At 38.8% G+C, this 26,032-nt stretch overlaps 1 protein-coding gene across 1 annotated transcript; it reads left to right on the top strand.

Annotated features, from left to right (window-relative positions):
* Positions 1–23,726: 23,726 nt before the first annotated feature.
* On the top strand, positions 23,727–25,589 carry LOC136204225 (uncharacterized). Its single transcript, XM_065995436.1, has 7 exons — positions 23,727–24,136; positions 24,245–24,382; positions 24,482–24,550; positions 24,625–24,696; positions 24,769–24,851; positions 24,925–25,267; positions 25,363–25,589. Exons 1-7 carry the CDS (start codon positions 23,771–23,773, stop codon positions 25,411–25,413), a joined length of 1,122 nt encoding a protein of 373 aa, XP_065851508.1. The 5' UTR covers positions 23,727–23,770; the 3' UTR covers positions 25,414–25,589.
* Positions 25,590–26,032: the final 443 nt, after the last annotated feature.

Here is a 26,032-nt window from a genome sequence, read left to right as displayed (position 1 = left end):
TTCGGCTAATTGATCCACCAAAGGTCGCACCAAATGGAGTTTTTACTCAAATCTAATGAATGATGGGTCAATTTGGCCTTTGGACTAACATTGTTTGGAGTTTATGTGCGTGTGTAGGTTAAAACGGGATCAATTTCGGGTGAAAATCGTGTCTCGGGGACCCACCGCAGTCGCACGATGAATTGGGCATGTTCAGCCCGCCGAACCGGCCTCTGTAGGCTAGCTCGGCCAGCTGGCAGTGGCTAGCTCGACGAGCTGGCCTACGGGAATTAGTCTTTTGACTGATTTCCAGCCCCACGACTTCACGATTTCGGCTCCACAACCCCACCTGCATTGGGAAACAAGTTAGAGTAGGTTTAGGCATAAAACTACAACTATAAATAGAACTTTGTATTTTTTTATTATTATCTTTCAACTCTGAAAAAACCCTAGCCTCCATCCTTGAAGAATCCTCTCATTCCTTCCGTCTGCCATTGAAGAACATCCAACCTCCGTGCTCCCCAAGGATTATTCAAGGCTCCATCTTTCAAGTCCTAGGAAGACGTCTGCATTGGTCGACAGGTTTCCTGAAAGAGATTTCTTCTCTTTTATATCTGTTTGCCTCTAATCCATTCTATGAATCCTAGGCTAATTGTATCACCGTGACAAACATATTCTTCATCTTTAATATTAATTCAAGTTTGTTTTCTTCAATTGATTGCTTTTATTATTTTTTTAGTCTTACACTTTGCTTTTCTGGGTTAACTCATTCATAAATCTAAACATTAACTTGGCACATATTGCGAGTTGAATCTGACCTAGTCAGAGCCTATAAGATTGACGACCTTATAGAAGATTAAGCCCAAATTACAGAGCCTTATAGCTAGTTTCGGCCTTATAAGGGAATCACGCTCTAGGAACCATAGAAGGATAAGTAGGGTTAATCGCCTTAGGCACAAGCGACTCAGATTAGTTTTACAATTAAATGATCAAATAGGATTGAATTCAGTATTATCGTATCACTCCGTATCACTACAGGTCAATTTACATTGTTGAGGATCACTTAGGAGTATAATAACTTAATTAGGAGTAGCCTTAATCTAATTAGGAGTAGTTTAATTTAAACAATCTTCAATCTCAAACCCCTCATATGTTGGGGTTTAGTGTCCTATAGACAATTATTCTAGGATACAAACTTAATGTAAATGAATTGTTCTTTATATCATTTGTTTAATGAGATATATGTTTTATAACTATATAAAGGCAATCCCTTTTAAGCACTAAATAAAGTCTAATAAAAGCAAATCCGTAAGTTTATTTAAAGTGATTATAAAGTGTTCATACAAGCATCAGGGCCGGCTCTAGGGGGAGGCTGCCTAGGCGGCCGCCTAGGGCCTCCGACTTACGGGGGCCTCCGATTGGAATTTTTTTTAAATTTGATAATTATTAAAACAGTTATGGTTAAAAGGTATGTAGATTTAAATATACAATAGAAGATATAGGTAGGCTGAATGGTAAAGACGTAGTGGAGACTTTTACAAGGATGAGGGTTTGATTCCCTGGAATAACATTTTTTTGTTCACATTTTCTCTTATTTTCTCTTCCTTTCTTGGACAACACAAATGTATGAATTATTACTTTGTTATTGTAGTTATTATGAAATTTACTTATAAATTGTAATTTGGTGCAAAATGTTATTTAGACTCTGATTTATTTAAAATTTTAATATTTGGTCACTAATTTATTATTTGATCACATTTAGACCATAAACTATTTGAATTGATGAAATTTCACTCAATTTTGACAATTCCTTGGATCAATATTGATTCATTTTTTCTCTTATTATTTTTCTTTCCTTTGACAACACATGTACTGATTTTTTCTGAACTTTTTTTCATATTTGGAAACAATATATAACATATTATTCTGTTATTGTAGTGATTTTTTAAATTTTTAAATTTTTTTAATTACAAGACGAAATGCACTTATAAATTACAATTTGTAATTTGGTATAAAATGTTATTTAGACTCTGATTTATTTAAAATTTTAATATTTGGTCACTAATTTATCATTTGGTCACCTTTGGACCATATACTATTCAAATTGATGAAATTCTACTTAATTTTGATGATGTCTTGATAAAATTGTTTCCTTATGATATGTGGTGATATTTTGACATATGAGCTTGACATGCTGTACGTTTTAAAGTTGATTTACCCAAATAATTAATGAGATTAAAACAAGAAAACAAATCTCTAAACTTAAATTTATCAAGTCTAGTTATCAAAATATTATCATATGTCAATAATTCTATCAAGTTTCCATCCAAATTGGATTGAAATTTCACCAATTGGGATAGTTCAGTGGCCAAATGATAAAATTTTGGATAGATCAAGCGCCAAATGACAAGATTCCTTGGATCAATCGATGTCCAAATAGTGATTTAAGCCTGTAATTCATAATAAATACGCGACTCAACCAATTTTTAATCTCAAAGATAAATTCTTCTCTTTCTTTCAATAGAATCTTGCGATTAGGTTCGAGTTCAGCCGTCCAAGATTAATTTCCAGAAATTAATACTTTGTCGTTTGTTTGCTTCTCGCATGACTGGTGAGAAGAAACTTGATTTTAAATATATAAAAGAAAACTCGATTTTACATGTACAAAAGCAAGAAAAATAATAATTTCTTAGCTTTATGTTATTATTATATGACTTGAATTGTAGTTAATAATTTATTGATTTTACTATTTAATATTTATTATTTCTAAAATAGTATTAGATTTAAATATGAAAAAAAATGCACAATACGCCTAGGGCCTCCAAAATGCTGGAGACGGCCCTGACAAGCATGAAGTGAGACAAAACTTTATAGTAAACTGATAAACTTAAAACCACCCCAAGTCAAGTGATATGTTTGGGATTGACATATCACTGTTGAGACTTGTATGTAACAATGTCTTCTGTCCGACAGAAAGCTGATCTCACAAGCTTCATATATACAGATATCTGGACAGTTACATAGATCCGATGAAACGTTGTTCATTAGGATTGGGGATCCGATTTGAGATAACAGGATGGGTAGATTCATCCTTGTCACCTGTTTATCTCATTGGTATTAATAGGTATAACTAATCCTCAGACTCAAAGGAATATTAATTGGTATTCTGGATTACGGAATGTGATGCTTTGACTCTGGTGTAACACGATCCTTAACAGAGATGACTCTGGGGTGTGAACAGTAGACGTTGGGTATCACAGGAAGTAATTGCGGAGTCGTTATATATTGGATTGAGCATTTATCACTCCCGATAAATGGGAGATACATCCATGGATCGCTTGTGGAAGACTCGACTCTAAATCCTTGCAAGGTAATAGCTTAAGAGTAAGAAATACAGATTCACTTAACCTATCTTTTTGAGTTGACTCGGCCTGTACAAATAAAACGAACGTCTCGCTATATGTGACTGATGATTCGTGAAACCAACTGAGCTGAATCATAAGCACGGGCTCATCCCAAACTTAAGCCCACAGTTCAAGATTAAATGGGCTCCTAATAAGGGAAAGGGCTAACCGCCCCGAAATCCCAACAAGGCACTAAACCACCCACTCAGAGAAACGGGACCACGTTTGTGACTACGTGGAGGACGTGGCACAGAAACAGTAACCGCCCTCGGCGGTTACCTAGAAACACTTATAAAAGAAATAAGAAAGCCAAGGGAGTGGTAGGTTCACATTTTTTCCTCAATACGACTATCGATCTACTAAATTCCACACAAAACTGACTTGATCGTCGGAGAGTTTTCTCGGAGATCCTGTCTCCGGTTTTGTTTTGCAGGTAACTACGACGAGGATCATCAAATCAAATCCGGCAAGTTATCAATTGGTGCGGTGAATGTGGACCTTTTTTACCAACAGCTGGTTAAAGGTACACCAAGAACATGTCAGAGCCATCACGAACAACCGGAGTTACAACCAGATCAACTAGTATGAACTCAAGAGGTCCACGGACTGTGAGTTCGCAGCCTGCGAGTACACAGCCTGTGATACCCAGCTCGATGAATCCTTCAGGACAGTTGAGTCCATTATTGGAGGTCCAAGTGCAAACTGAGATGGAGATATCGAATAGTGAGTTTGTGCAAATGGCAGGACAGGTCTTGGCTACGAATATGAGCCAAGCGGCTGGAGATCGAATGATTAGTTTATTAACTGCAATCGCAGATCACAATACCGCTGTAGCAGCTGCCCCACAAGAACCCGTTGTCACTTCGACACAACCATCAACTATTCATGTCGTATCTACGCTTCTGCAGTCATCTCGAGAGACAAATCGGGTGGGTCAGAGTAGTCGCATGACACCACATAGCCATCCAGGCAACTACTCACACCAAGATCCTAATATGACGGTCCATCCAACCTGGAAAACATCCCAACCGATGTCAGGAATGCAAGGAATTTTTCCGCTACAACAAACGGAGCCCTTTATCCACAGACATTCAGAGTTGTTGACATCTGGAGCGAATGTGTCTGGGCGGGAGCACACTTGGAATTTTGATCCTATGACTGGACAGCGGTTAGACCCACAGCGAGAACAAGTGTCGACACAGTATGCATGTGGATATCACCCAGAATTCACCAGCAGCGGATGGAAGAAGTTCGGCGGGAACCCAATACGGAATTGGAAGATCAACTGCGAAGCATGATGGAGCGAATGGGGTACTCCCCTAGGGCGAGAGCAGTGGTGCAGAGTGATTCGCCTTTTGCCCCATCATTGCGGGAATTTATTCCAGATCACAGAATAAAAGCACCGGCGATACCTAAATACTATGGGGATCCAAATTCTGACCCTGAGGCGCATGTCAGGAACTATAGAGAGTTAATGGATGTTGCAGGAGCAAGCGAAAGCATAATTTGTCGATTGTTCTCGACCACTTTGGGCGGAGCAGCATCCGATTGGTTTCGGTCTCTACCTACTGAATCTATTCACAACTGGACTCAGTACAGTCGTGATTTCTGTGCAAAGTTCGTGGGCTGTAAAGCGGCAGATGTGACGGATAGGCAGCTGAAAGAGATCAAACAGAGAAATTATAATTCCCTAAGGGAATTTGTTGTAGCATTCAATGATATTCTGGTGCGGTTGCAGAACCCAGATATCGTGAGAATTCGCAACATAATGGCGGATGGAACCACAGATTGGAGCATGCGGGAGGAAATCATCCGCAACAAGCCACGCACAGTGGCCGAACTCATGAAGATAGCAAAGGAATTCATGGAAGTGGATGATGTTAACAGGGAACATAGAGCTCAAACCCGGCGAGAACGAGATGCGGCTAGATCCACTTCGGACAATCGGCGCCATCAAAATCAAACCCAATCTAAGGGTAATTTTGTTCGGAAAGGCGATCGCTCCTTTCAAGGGGGGGATATCAAACACCATTGAACACGACTCGCCATGAGGTGTTACTTGGATTGAAAAAAAACCCCTGAAGAAGGATGTGCAGTTTCCTGAGGCGAAAGGTCGAACCAGTTTGGGGAGATATCCTAATAAATACTGCAGGTTCCACAGATTGAACGGCCATGACACGAATGATTGCTACGAATTGAAGAGGGAGATTGAAAAGCTGATTGAGAGAGGAAAACTGAGTCAATTCGTTAGAAAAGAAACGATTAATGAAAAAGCAACACTCCCACGTGAGATAGAAGCAAGACCAGAAAAGAAGCAGAAAAAAGGAGTGATTAACGTAATAGCAGGCGGGATCTATGAGCCTCCAACGAAAAGGGCTCGCCGTGAACAGCGAAAAAGCAACACGAGTAGGGGGGATGCCCTCAATTATTCATTTGCGCGAATCACGGAGCCGCATGCGGATGCGTTGGTGATTACGGTGGCCATTGAAGGATGGGACGTCAAGCGGGTCCTTATTGATACAGGCAGTTCTTGCAATGTTATTACTCGAACTGCATTCAACCAGTTGGGAATTAACGACGAGCGAGTAGAACATACGTTCATGGATGTAACTGGTTTTGGAGGTCAATCATCTCAAACAAGTGGACAGGTGGTGTTGGAGACAGAAATGGGCGATAAGAATCTAAAATGGAGAGGTGATCTAGAATTCGCAATTGTTGATCTCCCATTGGCCTATAATATAATTCTGGGGCGTCCGTTCCTGTCGGAAACGGAGTCGCTCATTTCAATGAGGCATTTGACATTGCATTTGCCAACACACCAAGGGCGAGTCATTATTGAGGGTAATCAACTTATATCTCAACAAGCTTATACATTGTCACTTAAAACAAAGCCAGATGAAGAAGATAAAGTTGATGAGAAGTTGCTGGCTGAAGCGTTAGGAGAAACAGAACTATTCGCCATTTCAAATGACAAGAAAGTAAGGATAGCGGCAGGACTTCCAGAGGAAACGAAGAAAGCCATTACTGAGGTGTTGATCCAATGCGAGTCGGCATTCGCCGCTCCAGATGAAGTGCTGAAAGGGATAAGTCCAGAAATAGCAACACATCGTTTGAATGTGGACAAAAGTGCAACCCCAATGCGACAGAAAAAGAGAGGACATGCTCCAGAGCGGCAGAAGGCGATTGAAAAAACGGTGGCGGATTTGCTAAAATCAGATGCAATTCGAGAGGTCACTTATCCGGAATGGCTAGCCAATGTGGTGCTAGTCAAAAAGCCGAATGGAACGTACAGAATGTGCGTAGACTTCAAAGATTTGAATAAAGCTTGTCCGAAGGATATGTATCCGCTACCTAACATTGACATATTGGTAGATGGGACTGCGGGATTTGAAGCTTTATCATTCACCGATGTGAAATCCAGTTACCACCAGATACCAATGGAGAAGGCGGACGAGATCAAGACGTCATTCATAACTCATCAGGCAACTTATTGCTTCAAGGTGATGCCCTTTGGACTGAAAAATACGGGAGCAACATATCAACGGATGATGAACAAGATATTTTCAGACAAATCAGGCGAGAACTTCTCGATCTATGTAGACGACATGATCATTAAAAGCAAGAAGATGCAAGACCATCCGTAGGATATTAAAGAAATCCTGGAAGTGTTGATCAAATATGGCCTCAAATTGAACCCGGAGAAATGCACGTTTGGAGCGAGAGCAGGGAAGTTCCTGGGTTTCATTGTTAGTGGCAAAGGAGTTGAGGCGAATCCTGAGAAGGTTAAAGCAGTGATGGAGATGAAGACGCCAAAGAGCATAAGAGAAGTACAGAGACTCAATGGGCGGTTGGTGGCATTAGGGCGATTCATATCATGCTCAGCTAGGAGATGTCTACCTTTCTACAATGCCATCAAAAAATCTAAGTCCTTTGAATGGACACCAGATTGTCAAGAAGCATTCGAGGGGATAAAGCGATTACTATGTTATCCGCCCTTAATGAGCAGGCCAGAGGATGGAGAAGATTTATTTCTTTATGTATCCGTCACCAGCACGGCGATATGCACTGTAATGGTGCGGGAAGAAGAAGGGCAACAATATCCGGTGTACTACGTGAGTAAAGTCTTAAAGGATGCAGAACTTCGATATTCGAGGTTAGATAAAATGGCCCTCGCGGTGATAACCACGGCGGCTAGGTTGAAGCCATACTTCCAGGCGCATACTATCATTGTGAGAACTGGAATTCCAATGCGAAAGGTACTGCAGAAACCTGACGCATCCGGGCGATTGATGGAATGGTCAATTCGCTTGGGAGAGTTCGATATTCGTTACGAAGGAAGACCAGCTCTGAAAAGCCAAGTACTTGCCGATTTCGTGAATGAGTTCACGTAGGATGAAGACGAATGTCCAAAAGCACAAAAAGAAGAATGGAGTATGTTCACAGATGGGGCATTATCCACAGATGGAGCTGGACTGGGAGTCGTCATCAAGGGTCCGGATGTTATTCGCCTGTACTATGCGGCAAAGTTAACATTCAAAACTACCAACAATGCCGCGGAATATGAAGCAATGATATGCGGATTGAAGTTGCTTAATGAACTTATGCCAGAAAGAGTGGTAATCTACAGCGACTCTAAACTCATGATAAATCAGATCACAAAAAATTATCTGGTGAAACAGGAAGATCTGGTCAAATACCATCAGGTTGTCGGTAGATTGACGCAGGAGTTAACACATAAAGGAATCGTCTGGGAGATGGTGCATGTTCCAAGAGGCCAGAACACAAAGGCTGATGAGTTGGCAAAAGCAGCGGCGAGTAGAGACCCATAAAGTCAAAAAGCATGTAATTTGGAAATAAGGTCGTCACCAGCATTCGAAGCCGATCAGATTATGGTCATCGAAGAGCTAGAAGATGATGAAGATTGGCGGATGCCCATCCGCCAATATCTGTAACACGGAGATTTGCCGGTTGATAAAAGTTTAGCCAGAAAGCTAATCGGGCAGTCAGCGAGATACTCAATTCGGGATAGTACTTTATACAGGAAGTCATATACATGTCCATGGTTAAAATGTATTAGCCGCAATGAAGGAGATTACGTGCTGAGAGTACTCCATGAAGGAATTTGTGGCGCGCATGAAGCATCCGCGGCGTTGGCAAGAAAAGTCAAGTTGATGGGATATTATTGGCTGAAGGTGGTGGAAGATTCCCAGAAAATGGTAGCGGAATGTCACAGCTGTCAAATCCATGCTAATGAAAAGCATGTCCTAGGAGCCGAACAAGTAACTATAATGACGGCGTGGCCATTCGCAACATGGGGGATTGATATAGTGGGGCCATTCCCAGAAACAACAAGGAAGAGGAAGTACTTGGTAGTCGCAGTTGACCACTTCAGCAAATGGGTAGAAGCAGAGGCAGTAACCGCTCAAACACCTGAGCGAATGATCGAGTTCTTACGAGAGAACATTATCATGTGGTTTGGAATCCCACAAACGCTTATAACCGACAATGGTACCCAGTTCAACTGTGTCAAATTCAAAGCATATTGCGAAAGCATGGGGATCAAGAATCATTTTTCCTCCGTAAATCATCCCCAATCGAATGGTATGACAGAGGTTACCAACAGGGCCATGATTCAGGGAATCAAGAAGCGACTAGGTGATAAGAAAATAGGTTGGGCGGATGAGATACCTCATATGATATGGGCATACAGAACTTCTGTAAAGGCAGCAACAGGCGAAACACCTTTCTCGCTGGTTTATGGAGCCGAAGCAGTCCTACCTGTTGAAATCCATTCGCCTACAGATCGGGTAATTTATTACTGCGACACCCAAAATCCTATCAACATTAGAGATGCATTGGATTCTGTTGAAGAACGAAGAGAAAAAGCTTACATGCGAATGGCAGTATATCGCAATAGAATCAAGAAGTATCATGACAGAAGGGTGCGAAAGGTGATAATCAATGAGAGCGACTTGGTCTTGAAAAAAGCAGATAAAATACAGTCCAGAGAAGGCAAAGGAAAATTAGGCGTCAACTGGATCGGACCTTACAGGGTATCCAAGAAGTTGGGACCATCAACTTTTGAAATAGAAGAAATGAGCGGCAAAAAGCTCCCGCGCACCTGGAATCTACAGAATCTACGCCTATATAAACAGGCCGAGTAGTTCAGGGAAATGACGAGTACTCTTTTTCCTTTTATGAGTTTTTTCCCACTGGGTTTTCTGATAAAAGGTTTTAATGAGGCTTTGATCCCACACAGTTTATGTACCCATGTAACAAGAAGTATTTTTTCTTTATCAATAAAGATGTTCATTGGTTACAATTATTCAGTATGCTACGGCTGAATGCAGGTCCTTTTCAAACTGATAATACAAACACATAAGTGTGTTGCCTACAAAAGAAAGGCGGATGCATGATTACGCATCATTCGTAAAACCTTATGGTTAACCTTAAACACATAAATGTGTTGCCTACAAAAGAAAGGCGGATGCATGATTACGCATCATTCGCAAAACCTTATGGTTAACCTTATGATTATTTGAAAAATTATAAGGCATAAAATTAAGCGAATAAATGAGTACTCAAAAAAATTGCAAAAAGGGTCTGGCCACCCTAACGAAAACAAAACTAACTACGAAAAATTACAAGTATGAAGTCGGCAAAAGGCAAGGGTCGCATACGAAAATAACCGGCATTAAAGCGACGAAGAATAAAACAGCAATCGCACATATATGAAAAGCGGCGGCAAAGTCGCTCGGTTGATATATATACTGGCAGTTTGTTACATACAACAGTTCGGATATAAATAAAATTATACTACAGTTTCTTCTCCTTCGCCTCTATTGCCCTCTTCGCCTTCAGCGGCTCCTTTATCTTCTCCAGTGGGGTGATCTGCTTCAAGCGAATCCCCAACAATCAGATCAGTAACCGCATCAGAGCGAGGTACCTCTTGTTCAACGTGAGAAACATCTTGTGGTGCCCCTGCTTCTACGTTCTGATTTGGGATCTCACGGCTAATTGGAGAGTCATGAAAACTCTGCCAATCTAGGAGAAGTACCTCATCCATATCGGCATCCTCGGCCTCCAACTTGTCCCATTTTTCAGCTAAATCCTTTTCAGGAATGGGAACCTTGGGGCGATTAAGTACACGATCTGGATGTCCATGCTCATAAGCCGCATGAATCCGCTCTCCATACCAATAGATGCGAGCACCATCTTCAGCTGTGATCTCCTCGGCCCTCCTCTTTTGCATCTCCAAAGCTTCCTTGGACGAATTCAGATCATCAATGGCCTTCTGAAGCTCATCGGACTTAGCCTGGAGGGATTTGAGAGCTTCCTCCTTCTCGCTGATGGCCTTCTGACAAGCACCTTCAAGGACCTTTACTTTGCCTTGGACATCATCAAAAAGCGACTTCTGAGTCGCCAATTCAGTGCCAAGGCTTTCCAGCTCTCTAGCTCGTTCAGCATCCCTGCAGAGGGCACCCTCCGCGAAATTGATAATCTGCATATAGGACGATACATGAATAAAAAGAGTGAATGGAGACATGCATTTGAGGGATGGAACATGAGTAGAAAGCAATATACCTCTATAGCACGCTTCTCAATCCCCTCCATGGCAGTTGGAAGCGGCACTTGTTCGCGCACGCGAGAAGCAGATGGGAGTCGCCCAAGGACATTGCATATGGAAGAAACAATGTCCTTACAGGAAAAGCTCACGGTTTTACCAAAGGTCCTAGTCCACCACCCGCTAATGTCAGGAATTGGCTGCGAATACATAAGGAGAGGGATCAGGAGAACAGCAAATAACTGATAAAGGAAAATAAACAACACAAAAAGAGTGAGTAAATCATGATACCTCGTGAAATGGAGTACTGCCCTTTTCTTTGGATGGGGTGGATATGGGTGTACCACCAATAGTCAAGGATACGGAGGTATTTTTCTTCCTGGGGCGAGAAGACTCCGTATCCGCATTACTCTTCCGCTTCCTATTTAAGGGAAGGTCCTCAGAAGCAGAAGCAGGGCCTTGTGAAACGGAAGCAATTGTGGGGGAAGCCGCCTCAACAGAAGGAGTCGCCCCCCCAGGAGAATTCGCCCCTGCAACAGAAGTTGTTCCCGCCAATCGCCTCTTCCTCCTCGCCAAGGCTTTCGCTTCCCGATCTGCAGCGAGTTGGGATAAAGGGTCACCCCTGCAAAGGGTTAAGAGAAATCATCAACTAGGAAATAAGCTAATAGTACCTTGTACGAAAACGCGATAAGGGATATAAACAACGCGATCTTCCTCGCGGTAGGCAATCGCTACTCGGCTCCTTAGCATATGGAATGCCTGATCATATGTCCATACAAAAGGAGGAGTACTCTTCAAGAATTTTACAATAGCGGATTCTTCCTTGCTTGGATAACCAAAGTTCAAACTCTTTACATTAGGTCGGCCCCAGCAACGAAGAAAGTTCGGATTCCCTTCATGGAACTTGATGAAGAAATAAGACATGTCCCACTCGCGGATTTTGTTCGACTTCTCATCAAAGCCTTAGTAACCGCTCTGTCGGATGAAAGTAAAATACTCCCCCGAACTTTTGAAATGATGAAGCTTGGAGAAAATCTTGAGCGAGAAGGGAACCTCCAGACAATCCGCCAAAAACTTGTCCAGAGTCAAGTCGGCCCATCCATTGGGGTGCAGTTGCCCGGGTGCGATTCCATAACCTCCAAGGATGGAAGCAATCTCATCTGCCAGCGGATACGTGAAACCGCAGATAATTTGAGCGACAAAAATGGTAAAATACCCCTTCGGGAAGTCGCCGGGTCCTGTATTTTCCCCGGGAATGCTTGTTTCCAGGCCTTGAAGCCAAGGATACTGCTCCCGCAAGTCGTCAATCGTCTCGCAGCAAACTAGGCTTCCTGACCTATCCTTCTTCGGTAATAAACGGGGAGTGGGGACAGGTGGTGGAATCAACTTCTTGGGGTCGAAACCTAGGCCCTCATCAGTCGTATTCGCCAGATGGAGAAAATCGGCAGGATGAGAATCGGACCTAGGAGAGCTAGTTGAAGCTTCATCAACCATCTCATCAACCTCGTGAGACACCTCGCGATCGTAATTTTCGTCGAAGGATGCGAAATCAAGTTCAGGGTTTGACATATCGGTGAAGGAAACGAACAGAAATAAAAGAAAAAATGGTTGAACGAGTTGCGAGTTATAGAAAGGGAAACTTACATGTGAGAAAGAATGCAGAGAAGAACGAACGCAAAAGGGTTGATGCCGGAGAGGAAATGACAGAAAACGAACGAACTACTTTCGAATTTTGAATACCCAGATGAAGATGGAGAGTTGTCTAAGACATATGAAAAGACCCTAAAGGGCTCTTGCTAAACTAGAGGGGAGGCATGTGATGATTCGTGAAACCAACTGAGCTGAATCATAAGCACGGGCCCATCCCAAACTTAAGCCCACGGTTCAAGATTAAATGGGCTCCTAATAAGGGAAAGGGCTAACCGCCCCAAAATCCCAACAAGGCACTAAACCACCCACTCAGAGAAACGGGACCACGTTTGTGACTACGTGGAGGACGTGGCACAGAAAGAGTAACCGCCCTCGGCGGTTACCTAGAAAGACTTATTAAAGAAATAAGAAAGCCAAGGGAGTGGTAGGTTCACATTTTTTCCCCAATACGATTATCGATCTACTAAATTCCACACAAAACTGACTTGATCGTCGGAGAGTTTTCCCGGAGATCCTGTCTCCGGTTTTGTTTTGCAGGTAACTACGACGAGGATCATCAAATCAAATCCGGCAAGTTATCAGTGACTTGACATCACCCATAGTCATAAGATTCAGTTCAAGGATGTAGTTGATAAAGGATCGAATTATACTGTAACTAATACGGAAAGGTTAACGACAGAATCAACCTGTCTTCTTATAGCTCTGGGGGAATTGCTAATCACATACTCTGTACATCATTCCGTTATGCAAAGATTAAATATAATTCTTTGAAAATTAATTTAATAACGTTGCATACGGCTAGAAGCAATAAGAACCTAATGGATCACACATAAGACTTGGAACCTAAAAGAGAGATAGATGTTAATTAATTGATAGAAGCCCAATTGAGCCCAATAAGGCCCATGGACATAAGGGGGTCGAAATTCATGTAGTGATATACATGAATAATTAATTTGATTTTGTTAATCCTAATTAGATTAGGAATATGAATTAAATTAATTAAGAGATAATTAAGTTAGGAGTTTTAATTAGATTAATATGCTCCTATTATTATCCAATAAGATTATTATTATTATCCTTAATATATTAGATATATAGTGAGATAATAATTAGGAATTCTATTCCGAATGGAATTCCTATTCAGTAACCTAATTCTATCTAACTAGGGATTAGATATAAGAGATTATAAATACCCCTTTCCTTGAGATTTTCGAAATCCAAGCAAGTCATACCCTACTTTTGATTTTCGAAATTCACCTAGTCCAAGAGAGAGAAAATTCGACACCCCTAGTTCGAGGACGAGATTTCTCTACGGCTTCGTTTGATCAATTGATTTTCATCTATTTCTTTTATCCTTGATCTTGTGTTGATTAGTTAGAGGCAATCTACTTTGGTTGCTATTCAACGGTTGATACTAAATTAATCTTCTCGTGTTTTATTTCGTGTTTGGGAACTCGAAGAAGAAAAACAAACAAAAGGGAGAAATTCGTTTTACTACTCCTACATCAGGTCAGTTCACGATTTCGCGGATTCCCGGAGATTGAACCGTCGGATCGTCGCGATTTTTGGACAGGAGCTTCTAGACATATGCTTCCACGTTTCCATTGAAGGGATTGTCGTTCGGAGGTCTGTAAGGTCTGTTTCGGATAGGGGCAGATTGGTAGACAGTTTCTATCTCTTTTGAAGTTGTGGGCACTTCGTTTGCAACGGTAGATAGAACTTCTAAAAGGTATTTCTTCTTATCCTTCTTTATATGAAATAACGGTTAACGGATCTTGTGGTTAAATGGAAATAGGTTAAAATTTTATATTTCCGCTGCTATACCTTAGCCTAATTTCCAACAGTGGTATCAGAGCCATTTGTTATTTCATATATGAAAATTTAGAAGTTTTTCAATAGGATTGAATAAATATTTATAGTTAGGATTAATTAACAACTTGTTTTGATTAATTGATTCTAAAGATAAATAAGTTTTAATTAATTATTAATTAAATGAGATTATGCGTATGTTCCTAATTATTTTGGTTGATAATCATTATAACGAAATCTATTAGTTTTATAGTTAGATTGATAAAATCAGTTTTATTAATTCTAAAAATAAAACGGAAATCTATAGTAGTTTTTCCTATTTTCTGAAAATCGTTTTAAAACCGTTTTAGAACTGATATATATATATTTAAAATCGTTTTTATATTTAAATATATATGTTTCAGAAATTGATAGTTTTCTGTTTTGATTATCGAATGAAAATTTGTTTAAAAGTTTGTTTTACCAATTTGTAAATCAAAATGTTAAATGAATTAAAATCAAAATAATTGGGACGTGCATAATTAAAGTTTTGTATAGTTATATTAATCTAAAGATTAATATAAAAGATACGAAAGCTATTAGAAGTAAAATTGGATGAAAGTTAATTGATAAGTTAATGTGATTAACATAAATATTACATAAGATAGTTATGTAATCAACCAATTAAATTTATTTAATTGAGTCTATGCATGTTTGGAGTTATGGACATATTTGGACCCTCTTTAGTCTTTTGGTATTTTTGAAATAGGGCCTGCGAGTCCTGCCTTTCTACTATCTATTGTAATTTCTCCTCTCATCTGATTCCCTTCAATTCAATTGAAGTTTTCTTTAGTAGTATAGAAATTAATATGTAATTTCAAGGCGCCATGGAGAAGACGGAGGACCTAAAGAGAAATATGTAATAGTTAGTATTTCCTTAGGTTTGCCCTTTTATTCCGTCTCTGGCTCGATGGAATAATTTAGATGATATGTCCATAACGCTAATGTATGTGAATGTATGTGTCTGATGCATGCTAAAGCAAATCAAGACTAAGTTAGATTATGAGACCTAAAATAAAATCCCTTATTGAAAAGTTAAGTAAATAAACAAGTTATTAAAATCGGTTGCCCCTCCCTAATATTATAATTCAGCCGGCAGTGCTGAGGGCCTTTGGGTTGTTGAGTAAACTCAAGCTCGGGGTCCTTTCGGTAACACCTGAATTATCGAAAATCATTTTTCATGAATATGGGGTAATACTTAAATTAGATTATGATAATTGGATGAGTAAACTCATGTTGTCATAAACTAATGGGCAAGACGGTTGTGATTAATATGAATAGCATATTAGTTACTAATGTGGTTAGTAACCCAATAACCTAGGAATCACATTAAAGATGTGATTGATTACATGAATCTACCTAATGAATGAGACTAGCTTGTTGAGTAAACTCAAGGCGAAATCTCAGGAGTTAGGATCCTAGCTCACTAAAGGATTTGTGAAATTCTTCGAATTAATATGGAGGGCTATTAATTTGGCAAAATAGTGGGAGCAATTTAAAATAAACTAAAAGGCCTATAATTTTAGATTGATATACTTTAAGCAAATGAATGACATACGTTTACTCTTTCTCACTCTCAGGTTTAATTAAACCCACTCTTATAATCATGACTAAAACCAATCTGCAAAACATTCTTACCGATAACAAATTGAATGGTTCAAACTTCACCGACTGGTTTCGTAACCTCAAAATTGTTTTGAAGTTCGATAAAATAGGGTATGTACTTGATACATCGATACCCCCTCTCCCTGCTGATGATGCTCCCATTGAGGAAATTGATGCTTACCAGAAGCATAAGGCTGATGATGATCATGCTGGATGCATCATACTTGCATCGATGACACCGGAATTACAAAGGCAATATGAGGAAATGGATGCCTATTCCATCATCATGCACCTAAAGGAATTGTTTGGGAAACAAACCTGGTGCGAACGCTACGAGATATCCAAGTTGCTATATCGTAGTAGGATGCAAGAGGGCACATCTGTCATGACACATTGTGTCAAGATGATTGGCTACATTACCAAACTTTCTAGTATTGGATTTGCGATGGATAACGAATTAAGTATAGACTTAATTCTTCAATCCCTCCCAGAAAGTTATTCACAGTTCATTATGAACTATCAGATGAATGACTTGCAAACCTCTCTTGAAGAGCTTGCAAATATGCTCAAGTCAGTTGAGCCCAATATGAAGAAAGACAAAGCCATACCGGCTCTTGTCATAGAGGGATCAAAGAAGAGGAAAGGGAATTCTCCCAATCCTAAATATCCCAAAAAAGGTAAGAAAGCCGTGCCCAACAAAACTAAGGGAAAGGAAGTGAAGAAGCCCAAAGGAGAGTGCCACTTCTGTGGTAAAGACGGGCATTGGAAAGGAAACTGTTGGTGTACCTAGCCTTCCTCAAAAGGGGAAGAAGCTGGGACTTCAACATCTGGTATGTTTTATATTGAAATTTCACAGTCTGAATCTTTTGGTACTTGATACCGGATGCAGCCTAAGGATATTCCAGGAATATCTAGAAATATTATTTCTATTAGCCACCTTGTTGACGACGGCTTTTCATATTTCAATAAAAGACAAGAGTTGCAATTTTTATAAAGATTCGATCTTTTATTTTTCAGGAATATCACAAAATGGGATTTATGTGTTAGATGACAAAATTCCTGTTTTTGCAATTGATACCAAAAGACATAAGCTAGATAATTCAACTTACTTGTGGCATTGTCGTTTAGGCCATATAAACAAGAGACGCATGCCAAAGCTACATTCAGATGGGCTTATAAATCCAATCGATCCCGAATCATTGGAAACATGCGAATCATGTTTAAAAGGTAAAATGACAAAGACACCCTTTAGCAATAAAGGTGAGCGTGTATCAGACACTCTAGGACTCATTCATTCAGATGTATGTGGTCCTATGTTAGTCCAAGCAAGATGAGGATTCAGATTCTTCATAAGCTTCATAGATGACCATACTCGATATGGTTACATCTACTTGATGAAGCACAAGTCAGAAGCTTTTGAGAAATTCAAATGCTTCAAGAATGAAGTAGAAAATCAATTAGGAAAGAAAATAAAGACGCTTCGATCTGATCGAGGTGGCGAATATCTTTCAGATGATTTTCTGAATTATCTAACTGAATGTGGGATATGCTCACAATGGACACCTCCTTATACACCACAACACAATGGTGTGTCCGAGAGGAGAAACCGTACCCTATTAGATATGGTACGATCCATGATGAGCATGGCCTTACTTCCAAAGACGTTCTGGGGCTATGCCTTAGAAACTGCCCTCTTCACCCTAAATCGAGTACCAACTAAATCCGCTAGTTCCACACTATATGAATTGTTCGTTGGTAGGAAACCCGTGTTTTCATTTATGAGAGTATGGGGTTGTTCAGCCTTTGTCAAACGCATTGCGTCCGACAAACTAGATTCGAAATCTGATAAATGTTTCTTCATTGGATACCCTAAGGAAACTATGGGATATTACTTCTATCATCCAGATGATCAGAAAGTAATCGTATCCAAGCACACAACCTTCTTAGAGAAAGAGTTTCTCGAAGAAACACAAAAAGGAAGCATGATTGAACTTGACGAAGTTCAAGAAGAAGAAACACCGACTGAAACAACAGAGGCGGTTGAGGTACCCGAAGGAGTCCCATTAGATGAGACTCCAGTGCCACCTATTCGTAGATCACAAAGAGTTCGTGAACTCCCAGTTAGATATGGTTTTCTAGTGGGAGATGATAATGAGGTTCCCGTGTTAGACGACGAACCCGAAAACTACGAAGAGGCTCTTACTAGTCCAGATTCTAAAGCATGGCTTGAGGCCATGGATTCTGAAATGGATTCCATGTATACTAACCAAGTGTGGACTTTGGTTGATCCACCCGAAGGGATAATACCTATTGGGTGCAGGTGGATCTTCAAAAAGAAGACAAACATGGATGGAAAGGTTAGCACCTACAAAGCTAGGTTAGTAGCGAAAGGATATCGTCAGAAGCAAGGAATTGATTATAACGAAACTTTCTCTCCTGTGGCTATATCCAAATCAATCAGAATCATGCTTGCAATTGCCGCTCACTACGATTATGAGATTTGGCAAATGGATGTGAAAACAGCTTTCCTAAACGGAAACCTGCTTAAGGATGTATATATGATGTAGCCTGAAGGTTTCATATCGAAGGATGCAAATAAAGTTTGCAAACTTCAGAGATCCATTTATGGACTCAAGCAAGCATCTAGAAGCTGGAATAAGCGTTTTGACGAAACCATAAAACAATTTGGTTTTGAACAAAATTGCGAAGAAGCTTGCATTTACAAGAAAGCAAGTGGGAGCTCTATAGCATTTCTCATACTATATGTGGACGGTATATTATTAATGGGAAATGACGTTGCTCTCTTACAGTCAGTGAAAGTATGGTTATCTGGTAACTTCTCAATGAAAGACCTTGGTGAAGCAGCTTATATACTTGGTATAAAGATCTATAGAGATAGATCGAGAAGACTGCTTGGTCTTTCACAGGCTACATACATTGAAAAGGTGCTAAATCGGTTTAGCATGCTTGAATCGAAACGAGGTAACTTACCCATGTTACATGGAGTAAAGTTAAACAATCATCAATGTCCTAAAACCGATGATGATAAACGACGCATGGCTGTAGTCCCGTACGCCAGCGCAATCGGTTCGATTATGTATGATATGCTATGCACTAGACCTGACGTAGCGTTCGTGTTATCTGTAACGAGTCGTTACCAAGGGAATCCGGGAGACGAGCATTGGATTGCTGTCAAGAACATTCTTAAGTACTTGAGAAGAACTAAAGATATGTTCCTAGTGTACGGAGAAGGTGATCTGAAAATAGAAGGATTTTCAGACGCAAGTCATCTCACAGATGAGAATGATTATAAATCCCAATCAGGATACCTGTTTATCTTGAATGGGGGCGCGGTCAGTTGGAAGAGTTCCAAGCAGGGAAGCGTAGCTTTCTCTACGACCGAGTCAGAGTATATCGCAGCTGCGGAAGCAGCAAAGGAAGCGGTTTCGATTAGAAAGTTCATTACAGAACTAGGTGTGGTGCCTGACATTATCAATCCCATTACACTGTACTGTGATAACAATGGAGCCATTGCGCAAGCAAAGGAACCACGGTCTCATAATGCATCCAAGCATTACCTTAAGCGATACCACATCATTAGAGAGATTGTGGCTAGAGGAGATGTGAGAATAGAAAGAGTACCTACAGAGGACAACGTTGCAGATCCGTTGACAAAGCCTTTAACCCAGAGAATACATGATCGTCATTTAACTTCTACTGGGATAAGTTTTAGAAACAATTGGCTTTAGTCCAAGTGGGAGTATGTTGGGGTTTAGTGTCCTATAGACAATTGTTCTACGATACAAACTTAATGTAAATGAATTGTTCTTTATATCATTTGTTTAATGAGATATATGTTTTATAACTATATAAAGGCAATCCCTTTTAAGCACTAAATAAAGTCTAATAAAAGGAAATCCGTAAGTTTATTTAAAGTGATTATAAAGTGTTCATACAAGCATGAAGTGAGACAAAACTTTATAGTAAACCGATAAACTTAAAACCACCCCAAGTCAAGTGATATGTTTGGGATTGACATATCATTGTTCAGACTTGTATGTAACAATGTCTTCTGTCCGACAGAAAGCTGATCTCACAAGCTTCATATATACAGATATCTGGACAGTTACATAGATCCGATGAAACGTTGTTCATTAGGATTGGGGATCCGATTTGAGATAACAGGATGGGTAGATTCATCATTGTCACCTGTTCATCTCATTGGTATTAATAGGTATAACTAATCCTCAGACTCAAAGGAATATTAATTGGTATTCTGGACTACGGAATGTGATGCTTTGACTCTGGTGTAACACGATCCTTAACAGAGATGACTCTGGGGTGTGAACAGTAGACGTTGGGTATCACAGGAAGTAATTGCGGAGTCGTTATATATTGGATTGGGCATTTATCACCCCCGATAAATGGGAGATACATCCATGGATCGCTTGTGGAAGACTCGACTCTAAATCCTTGCAAGGTAATAGCTTAAGAGTAAGAAATACAGATTTCACTTAACCTATCTTTTTGAGTTGACTCGGCCTGTACAAGTAAAACGAACGTCTCGCTATATGTGACTTGACATCACCCATAGTCATAAGATTCAGTTCAAGGATATAGTTGATAAAGGATCGAATTATACTGTAACTAATACGGAAAGGTTAACGACAGAATCAACCTGTCTTCTTATAGCTCTGGGGGAATGATTACGGACTTGCTAATCACATACTCTGTACATCATTCCGTTATGCAAAGATTAAATAGAATTCTTTGAAAATTAATTTAATAACGTTGCATACGGCTAGAAGCAATAAGAACCTAATGGATCACACATAAGACTTGGAACCTAAAAGAGAGATAGATGTTAATTAATTGATAGAAGCCCAATTGAGCCCAATAAGGCCCATGGACATAAGGGGATCGAAATTCATGTAGTGATATACATGAATAATTAATTTGATTTTGTTAATCCTAATTAGATTAGGAATATGAATTAAATTAATTAAGAGATAATTAAGTTAGGAGTTTTAATTAGATTAATATATTCCTATTATTATCCAATAAGATTATTATTATTATCCTTAATATATTAGATATATAGTGAGATAATAATTAGGAATTCTATTCCGAATGGAATTCCTATTCAGTAACCTAATTCTATCTAACTAGGGATTAGATACAAGAGATTATAAATACCCCTTTCCTTGAGATTTTCGAAATCCAAGCAAGTCATACCCTACTTTTGATTTTCGAAATTCACCTAGTCCAAGAGAGAGAAAATTCGACACCCCTAGTTCGAGGACGAGATTTCTCTACGGCTTCGTTTGATCAATTGATTTTCATCTATTTCTTTTATCCTTGATCTTGTGTTGATTAGTTAGAGGCAATCTACTTTGGTTGCTATTCAACGGTTGATACTAAATTAATCTTCTCGTGTTTTATTTCGTGTTTGGGAACTCGAAGAAGAAAAACAAACAAAAGGGAGAAATTCGTTTTACTACTCCTACATCAGGTCAGTTCACGATTTCGCGGATTCCTGGAGATTGAACCGTCGGATCGTCGCGATTTTTGGACAGGAGCTTCTAGACATATGCTTCCACGTTTCCACCGAAGGGATTGTCGTTCGGAGGTCGGTAAGGTCTGTTTCGGATAGGGGCAGATTGGTAGACAGTTTCTATCTCTTTTGAAGTTGTGGGCACTTCGTTTGCAACGGTAGATAGAACTTCTAAAAGTTATTTCTTCTTATCCTTCTTTATATGAAATAACGGTTAACGGATCTTGTGGTTAAATGGAAATAGGTTAAAATTTTATATTTCCGCTGCTATACCTTAGCCTAATTTCCAACATCATAGCCTAGATAACATCAGACACCTAGTAGTTTGGTACTTGCGTTATAAATTCTGTGGATTTGATACCTGGACTTTTTCAGATTATTACTTGGTAGCGTCCCTTAGTGAGTCTCATCGAGCGTTAGCTCCGAGGCTTATCAATGATCACTTAAATAAACTTGAGATTTCTTTTATTTAACTTAATTAGTTCTGATAAAAGATTAATGTCTTTATATAGTTAAACTTATTATATCTTATAAAACAAACGATAATGAACAATTCATGTGGTTTAAAAATTTACAAACTGGTACGTTGAGGTTCATTCCGTTAGCAAACACATGCCAAATTGACTAACTGTGTTAAAAGTCAAAGGAAAAAGAGTTAATTTTGTCCTTATATTTATTTATTTTATAAATTAACCCCTCTTATTATCTATATCACAAACAAATCCCAAAATAGAAAATAAAAATTTATTAAATTATCTTTTTCATATCTTTTTAATAAAAATCAAAACACACCGCTCTCCCTTTTTTTCTCTAAAAATAGATCAGTGATGTTTTTAATTCTCTTCTCCATGACATTGCTCACTCTTCAAATTCTTAGAGAGAGAATTTCTAATTTGATGAAGTTAATTTCGTCTCCCTCATCTGATATAATAACTTTCACTTTGTCGTATTTACTTACTTTCAATTTCTAGAGCTGAATCAGACTTTTTGCCGTTGAAGATGTCACTAAGCTCAATAATCTTTTGCACTGCTGTATATTCAAGGAAATTAGACATTGAAAAGAAGCAGAGGATGGTGCTAAAATGATTAACTTATCACATGTTTGCACACAAAGAGTTTCTAAGAGTTTGAAGGACTTGGTTCCATATGGTCTTTAAATTGGGAAGATATCACTATTGCAACCAATGCAGTCTTGTAAGAATCACTCGACAATTCTGGAATATGTGAAGAAGATCATATAGAAAATTTGCAGACTCTTCATTGAAAAAATTGAACTCAACAACTTTGAGACTGTGAAACAAATCCAATGAAAGTTGACCTTCACGTATCATTCCGACACCCTTGTCATCTAGAGCTAATTCTTCTAAATTTTTTATTGAATAATTTTAGTTTATCTTCTTCTTAAAAATCAAAACATCACTAATCTATTTTTAGAGAGAGAAAAGAGGCGTGGGTGTGTTTTGATTTTTTTTTTTATCAAGGAGAGATAGAGAAAATGGTGTAATTGATTTTTATTTTTTATTTTAGGGTTTGTTTGTGATAATTAGATAATAGGGGGTTAATTTATAAAATAAATAAATATAATGACAACATTAACTCTTTTCCCTTTGACTTTTAACACCGTTAGTCAATTTGACATGTGTTTGCTAACGGAATGAACCTCAAGGTACCAGTTTGTAAAAAATTTAAACCACAATGGTGCCGATCGAAAATAGGTGTAACAACAAAGGTTGTTTTTGTACTTTTCCTAATAAAATTTTATAAGGAGAGTAGATGTTCAAATTAGTAAGAGAGATGAAAGAGAATAGAAAACCTTAGGAGGGTTGGGAAACGAGATTAGAGAAATTAGGAGTAAAGGAAATAATAGAATTGATAAAACAAACCCTAACAAATAAAATAAAACCTACCCTTTCCTAACCCAATAACAAACTGCCCCTAAATGAATTAGAGGGGTTTAATTGAATTCTTTTAATTTTTTTTTTTTGGTAAAATTGAATTCTTTTAATAATTACGGTTGAAATTGAAGTACAAACATAATTGATGAGAGTCTAGCCGAAGCCGATCCATAAACCCGTGTAGTTCAAACTAATCTGAACCAACCATTTTTTTTTTTATTATTATTTTCTTAATAACAATGAGTGAGCATGACATAAACAGGACGAAGCCATGGCCACAACTCAAGTTTGCCTCCAATTTGTGAATCCAATCCCCAGTGGCTGCGTGAGTCCCCAGCGACTTAAGTACAAGTTCAGAGGAAGAAAGTTGTGTCCTGGAGGGTCTAATTGGGGTGTGAGGTTTAGTCTGGTGGAGCAAAGTCGTCCTGCAGTCGACGTTAAACAGTTGGTAGAGTTGTTGTATGATGATCTTCCACACCTCTTCGATGATCAAGGAATTGATCCATCGGCGTATGATGAGCGTGTGAAGTTCAGGGACCCCATTACCAGGCATGATACCATAACTGGGTATCTCTTTAACATTGCTCTTTTGAAGCTTATCTTCAAGCCTCAGTTTTTCTTGCACTGGGTTAAGCAGGTATCTTTATTCTCGCACACATATTAGTTTATTCTAGTCTAGATATAATATAATATGTGATTAATTGATGCTTGTGAATTTGTATTCCTAACAATTTGGTTGATATAGACAGGGGCTTATGAGATTACAACCAGGTGGACAATGGTGATGACATTCATGCTTCTGCCATGGAAACCAGAATTGATATTTACAGGAACCTCAATCATGGGTATTAACCCAGAGACTGGCAAATTTTGTAGCCACTTGGTAAACAGCTTCCCTCAGGCTCTTATCATATATATATATATATAATTGGAATTGTTATTTATCCTATATAATATATGTGAATATGAATGTGATGCGTAGGATTTGTGGGATTCCATAAAGAATAATGACTACTTTTCAACTGAAGGTTTGTGGGATGTATTTAAGCAGGTATGCTACTCATTCTATATATACATGAAATGAAATGAAATGCCACTTGTTGAGTTCCCTTATTTTGTTTACAGTTGAGGATTTACAAGACTCCTGACCTGGAAACGCCCAAATATGAGATACTGAAAAGGACTGCAAATTATGAGGTTCGTCAGCCTTAATTTTGTTCATTTAACATTTATTTTATATATATAGGTAAATCAGAAATGTTTGTACAGGTGAGGAAGTATGCGCCATTTATAGTTGTAGAAACAATAGGAGAGCAATTGTGTGGGTCAAGTGGATTCAATGATGTTGCTGGGTATGTATGTATTCCTATGCTATGCTATGCTATGCTATGCTTTGGGTATAAATAATGGTGTGAATTAATGTAGGTATATCTTTGGAAAGAATTCCAGGACTGAAAAAATACCAATGACAACACCTGTGTTCACTCAGACTCAGGCAACTGATGCTCAAGTGTTTGTCCAAATAGTTGTTCCCTCAAACAAAGAATTGAGCAGTTTACCAGATCCTAATCAAGACAATATTAAGTTGAGGAAAGTAGAAGGAGGCACTGCTGCTGTAGTAAAGTTCAGTGGAAAACCAACTGAAGATATTGTTCAAAACAAAGAGAAAGCACTGCGCTCAACTCTTGTGACAGATGGTCTTAAACCCAGCCCAGGTTGTTTGCTTGCTCGATATAATGATCCAGGCAGAACTTGGACCTTTATAATGGTATGCAATTCAAATTAAACTCTCTCTATCTCTGTATATAAATATTCTACAATTAATTACATGACATGTAACCTGTTTTGACATGTGGATTGAAGAGGAATGAAGTGCTACTATGGCTGGAGGACTACTCCCTCCAAGAATCATGATCTCAATGCCTATTATGCACAAACAATATTCTAAATACAACACTTTCCACTATATGCGCTCATACTGTATTTCATATTGCTATTCTCACACTACATCATCTGTAAACCAAGAATTACATACATTAGCTGTTCAACTTGCTCCAAAAATTTGATTGTTTTCCTCAACTTTTATTCTATCTATGTTTGTTTTGTGGAATAGAGATAACTATGCAGAGATCACTGTATAGAGATATGTTTTGACAAATAACTATGCAGTTTTAGAAAGGGAGCTTTAAAGGTATTAAATTCTCATAATGATTTTTTTTTTAAAGGATGGAGATTAAATTCGCATAATGAATAAATTTCTTTTTAATAAATGTAGGGTAAAAGGGGAATTAACGAGACATTCCAACTAAATCGGTAATCCAATAAAACTTATATTCAACCCAAAAACAATTGAATCCCTTTTCCAACCCAAGTAACAGTAATGATAGTAGGAGGCAACATAGGTCTATTAGACAGATAAGTAGCATAATCCCCATTACAGTCTCATAGTTATATATATGACCTTATGATTTGAGTTAATGTGATGAGGACATTATTTCCGGATCCTCCATTCAATCGATACCTAGTGAATGCT

Source organism: Euphorbia lathyris, chromosome 8, assembly GCF_963576675.1.
Source record: "Euphorbia lathyris chromosome 8, ddEupLath1.1, whole genome shotgun sequence".
Lineage (NCBI taxonomy): Eukaryota > Viridiplantae > Streptophyta > Magnoliopsida > Malpighiales > Euphorbiaceae > Euphorbia > Euphorbia lathyris.
Note: the sequence above shows the minus strand (reverse complement) of the source record. Positions and strands in the feature narration are given on the sequence as shown.

What these genes read in the sequence shown, in the direction of transcription:
- LOC136204225 (XM_065995436.1), top strand. Translation starts at nt 23,771, where the DNA reads ATGGCCACAACTCAAGTTTGCCTCCAATTTGTGAATCCAATCCCCAGT. An exon ending in TGTGGGATGTATTTAAGCAG is followed by an intron (nt 24,551 to 24,624) that starts GTATGCTACTCA and finishes TTTTGTTTACAG; the next exon opens with TTGAGGATTTACAAGACTCC. An exon ending in GAACTTGGACCTTTATAATG is followed by an intron (nt 25,268 to 25,362) that starts GTATGCAATTCA and finishes TGTGGATTGAAG; the next exon opens with AGGAATGAAGTGCTACTATG.